The sequence below is a fragment of the Tigriopus californicus genome, chromosome 12, assembly GCF_007210705.1.
Source record: "Tigriopus californicus strain San Diego chromosome 12, Tcal_SD_v2.1, whole genome shotgun sequence".
In the NCBI taxonomy this organism is placed as follows: domain Eukaryota; kingdom Metazoa; phylum Arthropoda; class Copepoda; order Harpacticoida; family Harpacticidae; genus Tigriopus; species Tigriopus californicus.
This window is the reverse complement of record NC_081451.1, coordinates 12,964,701-12,969,677: the sequence shown is the minus strand read 5'-3', so window position 1 is coordinate 12,969,677 and position 4,977 is coordinate 12,964,701. Positions and strand designations below refer to the sequence as shown.

Here is a 4,977-nt window from a genome sequence, read left to right as displayed (position 1 = left end):
TAGGTAAGCAGAAAGTTGCCCAATCTCACCATAAAAGTCTTTGATACAAAATGGACTGAGTATTGATCAAAAGATCGTTAATCGAGGAGCGGATAAGGAGGGGCAATGTAATTGTAGAGCGATCAATCACCACGTAAGACTGCAAAAGAGAAGTTTCGTATTCAAAGATTGATGGTCTGTGCACTGGGTGGGACAAAAGCAGAGCTGATGCTGCGCTACTATGTCATTGAAAAGGAAAATCTTCGATAGGTATTCAAAAGCACAACAGTGATAAATGCGACGGTTTAGTTGAGCAAGATTCCGAAAACAGTGAATATCAGAGCGTTTGTTTGGCGTACACAAAGCTCAGAACGTGTTTATAAACAAGATCCCGTCAACCAAACTCTTTCATTTATACTCAGCAACCTTTTGACAGTGTTGGTTCCTCTACAAAGATGGATCAAGATAGAATTGCTCGTATGAAGAGGACCGTGGAAATGTTAAGGCGACAGAAACGTGATGCAGAGGCAAGACGATTTGGAAGAATCAATTCAGATCAAGAAACAAGGGATGCGGTTCCTGCACCAGGGCCAAGCACCAATCCACAGCAACCAGCCAACAATCGAAAACGATCCAAGACCCAAGCATCAGATCAACGACCACCTTGAGTTCAAGCAATTGGTTGGATACAAATCGAAATGACTTTCCTTCAACCTCAGCGACCAAAGTACTCGAAGATGATAGATTGAAGGCTTTTTGCCAAAAGAATAGGAGTCATCGCTATACTAAACATGGTATAAATGACATTGTCTATCGGATTTGGTTTGCTCCCAAGCAAAACGTACCACTTTTGGTGGTAAGTTTAACATCGATGTTTAAGGAAGTCATAAAGTATGTTTTGGAAAAACTCCAACAAGCTTTTGCCGAGGAAGAAAATCGTCAAATATACATGGTAAGAACTAACGCGAATGAAAGTTTAAGCCAGGCCATGACTTGATGTGCTCCTATGGATTTCAGACTTTCAGCGTCGAAGGAATAAATCACGGATTAAACACTTAAGGACCCGTTAACGTGCACATCTTGTCTACCCAAAATATGTAATGGCACATATTCTCCTTGCCTTTATAGAGGAAACTTCAGCATGCACACTGACGTCCGAGTCATATTAGATATCATGATGGAAATAATGTCCAATTATTTTCGATCTAATCAGGCGTTAGAGTTGAACCAGGGAGTGGAGCTTAGGGTCAAGATCTTGTCCCTTGAGCATGTGGACCACAAAATGGCAACACAAGGTTTTATACCTCAGGCTCCAATCAATCAAGAAGCAGGGGCTGGAGATTTTCAAATGTTTCCATGGGAATTCAATGTTCAGTTTGACTTCAATGATTTGCGTTTCAAGGACAATTGCCTTATTTCCTCAGTGACGGCAGGTTTTTTCCTGGAACAATTTTTGAACAAAACAGATTTGAAAACTTGGGGAACAATCCGGTTTTTACATTCTCTGACTTTAAAACGAAGGCAGCGTGCTCAAATCCTTCTGCATGAGAAATCAATAGAAATTGCAAATCAGTAAGTAATACTTTTACCTGTTATGCGTATGAAATTAAAGTGAAATCTTCTGTTAATGGCACTTTCCATCAGGTTGAACATATCGTTCGGAGGGCCTCAAAAAGTTGAAGTGTTCGGTGATATTGCCGCAGTGTTGGAAATGAACATTGTTGTCCATGGATCGCATGGAATATTATATATGTTTCCCCCGACCTATGCTCCTCAACGACCTAGCTTGAACTTGTTCTTGAGGCCAGATGGTGTGGATTGCATTGCTCACATATCAGTAATCAAATACATGTCATTGTTTGAAAAGACCATGAAGAAGCGATGTTATTTCTGTAGAAGGTAAGAAATAAATGTGAATATCTCGACTGCAAGCAGTTTTGGTCAAATACTATCTTTCCCCCTCAAGCGTGTTCCATTTTCGAAGTACTCACTCTTGTGAGAAAAGCAAGCCTTGTCTGAAGTGCAAGAGACCGATTTTGCTTGAGGACTATTTCAACGGACCAAGTATGAAAAATACTTATTGTTCCTCTACTTTGACGGAATCCAATTGGGAGCTAAAATGTCATCACTGTGGTCAAGAATTTCAGGTAAGACATAAGATGCCTACTGGTCATGTTTGACAACTATTAATTGCGAGTTTTTTTAGTCGAGAAACTGTTTGGAAGTGCATACGAAATCTTGCCGGCATACTTTGTACTTCCCTTGTTGCAATCGTCAGTTGCGGGTTCGAGGGAGGTCCCCAATTGAGATGCGAGCTATTCATGATTGCTCTAAGAAATTCTGCCGATGTCGAGAAATTGTTCAAAGGGGGAACAAAGAAGACCATTGGTGTGAAGAGAGACAACAGGACGTCCAGAGGAGCCACAAAAAGCTTGGATTGTTTTCTGTTGGCTTTTTGAACTCCGGAGAACCCGCCTTGTGCATTGCATACCATCAATCCTATTACAGCTATTGTTTCAACAAAAAATACCATAATCGGAGAAAATGGATCGCTACTGGGGGCAGACACTAAGGAGGAAGACGCCATTGTAGAAGATCCTTACCTGGAGGTGGAAGATTCTTCACTTTATGTCAAACGGAAGAAATTTGGCCATGTTGCTGTGGCCGAGACTCCCGATTTAGTTGGAGCAAGATTTGAATCACGGCTGTGCAAAGTTTTAACAGCACAACCTAATACCACTTGGTTCTGCAATGACGACCAATTCTTCGAATATGTCTTAAATTTGTTCACTTCTAGTTCGATCCCCGCCAAAACGATTAAAAATGGGTCCTGTCTCTATGCCATAATTTTTTTGAAAGCCCAAATGTAAAGATAGTCAATTTTATGAATTATTTTTCTTTGCCGACATGTAAAATTTTGAAGCAAATGAATATTGCCACTTTTTTCCCAACGAGATTGCTCGAGAGGCACTTTCTCGATTATGAAGGGGCCATTCCCAAGATTGAGAATTTTCTCGAGGAACAAACTCCCATTGAAGAGAAAATGGCCATCTGGGATTTTCATGGCAAATTCCAGCAGGGGCATGTTTGGCGTTGTCGAGAGCAACTGGACAGATTCTTGGACACTGCTTGCGAGGGATAATTCGTCTGGCTTTTGACCTATTAAGGGATCAAGCTAGACTTCAAAAAGGATTGTGGCAAGTGTACAAAATTCCTCCTTTAAAGTGCTTTTTTCATCCGTTTTCTATGCCCAACATAACTCGAGCAGGTATTGGTTTTGAGCTGGATGGTTGGCAAATTGAAAGACATTCAAAATTTTCTAACTTCAATTAGGTTACAATCATCGGGTCTACAAGTTGTTCCATTCACTAAATCCACGAGCATCCTCGTCCAAAATCTATCTCATCTCAAGAAAGGTAAGGTCAATACTTGTCTTTTAGAGCAAAGGGCGATCCAGTTCTTGTTGAAAACCATGGGTTCTCATGTGAATGAGGGAGTCTATCACTTTTGGTCGCCTTACGGTCCATTCACTTTTGGTCGCTTGACTCCCGATCTCCTCATCAAGGCAAAACCGCAAAACCGTGCTTTTTTTCATTCATGTAAGGCTTGCAACTATTCGCAGTGGTTGACATGACCGCAGTTGACTTGTATAATTGTTTTGAATTCCACGGCTGTTTCATGAAAGGTCATGAACGAGAAAATTGCAAAAAAATTCCAAAGAACTTGTGTCGGTTAGAGAAAAAGATTTTTGGGCTCGACTATGCATAGCGTAAAGCATCTTGCCAAGCAAAGATGAACCTTGTTCCCACCGACATTGAGGTAACTGAGCTCTGAGAGTGCGAGCGNGGGCTCGACTATGCATAGCGTAAAGCATCTTGCCAAGCAAAGATGAACCTTGTTCCCACCGACATTGAGGTAACTGAGCTCTGAGAGTGCGAGCGTAAATTTAACCAAAGTTACCAACACTTGGTCAAATACGAGTCCAAGGAGAAGCCATTGACAAGACTTCGCCCGGAAGGCGCCCTTTCTCGCAACATCAACGAGGTAAAAGCAATGGGGATATTCGAGAGGCTTAAGCACCATTCAACATGTTTTCTGGTTTCAATTAGATTATGCAACTTCATTAGAGATAAACGTTATTCTCCACCGATTTGTTGGCAGTGCTCATTTTTGTAATTTGTGACAAAACATTAAAAGGCTGAGATAGAGACTTAAAGGGTTATTAATATCGTGTTAGGTTAGGTTGGGTTAGGTTAGGTAAGATTAGGTTAGGTTAAGTTTAAAAGAGTAGCACCGCCAACTAATCGGTGGAGAATAACGTTTACCCTTCATTGGACTGTGAAAAAGAAACCTGATGAGAAGTTTGTGGCATATGACATTAATTCGTTGTACAACTCCATAGCCATTAATACAAAATTTCCCGTGGGCAAACCTCAGGTTCGTACTATCTTTGAAAATATGGATTGCCTTGCAGAAAGATTTCTAAAAAAAAAACTAATTGACCAAGTTGTATTTTGAGATTATTACCGAAAGCGAGGATATTCACATTGAAAACAATAGCTTTCTTCACGGGAGCGAAAGGCTGATTGGATTGGTGTTTTGTAGGTTAGTGGCCCCGCGTGAATCAAAACTGGCTTACATCTCCTTCAACTCGGTCATCAGCATCATTGGGTTTTGTGTTGTGCATGCCTTCGACAAGAGAAAAAAGATGTATGTAAGCATCGTACAAAGTAAGCACAATGGATAACATTGAATCCTCAAGCGAACATCATTGCAACGACCACAAATTTCTGTTTCAGGGCACGAAGTTTCCGTGGAACATTCTACGTCACGTTTCCAGTGAAGTTTCGTGAAATTCGTCTGTTTTTTTCCAGTTTTTTGGCACTCGTTCGTGAGTTTTATATAGGAGCTACGCAAGCAGAATAAACGTGAAAAGTGGAAATGGCTGACTTCAATTGTGATTAGGATTAACTTATCTGGAAACTTATTCTAGCGCCA

The 4,977-nt window shown here is 40.9% G+C and overlaps 1 protein-coding gene across 2 annotated transcripts; it reads left to right on the top strand.

Moving 5' to 3' along the window:
* On the top strand, positions 1–4,915 carry LOC131892147 (uncharacterized). Of its 2 annotated transcripts, XM_059241923.1 has the most exons (7): positions 1–1,551; positions 1,624–1,878; positions 1,946–2,126; positions 2,186–3,247; positions 3,313–3,395; positions 4,585–4,709; positions 4,779–4,915. In XM_059241923.1, exons 1-4 carry the CDS (start codon positions 1,121–1,123, stop codon positions 2,549–2,551), a joined length of 1,233 nt encoding a protein of 410 aa, XP_059097906.1. In that variant the 5' UTR covers positions 1–1,120; the 3' UTR covers positions 2,552–3,247; positions 3,313–3,395; positions 4,585–4,709; positions 4,779–4,915. The 2 variants fall into 2 exon arrangements, with proteins under 2 accessions (XP_059097906.1, XP_059097905.1); XM_059241922.1 differs by having other exon boundaries at positions 2,186–3,395.
* The last annotated feature ends 62 nt before the right edge of the window (positions 4,916–4,977 follow it).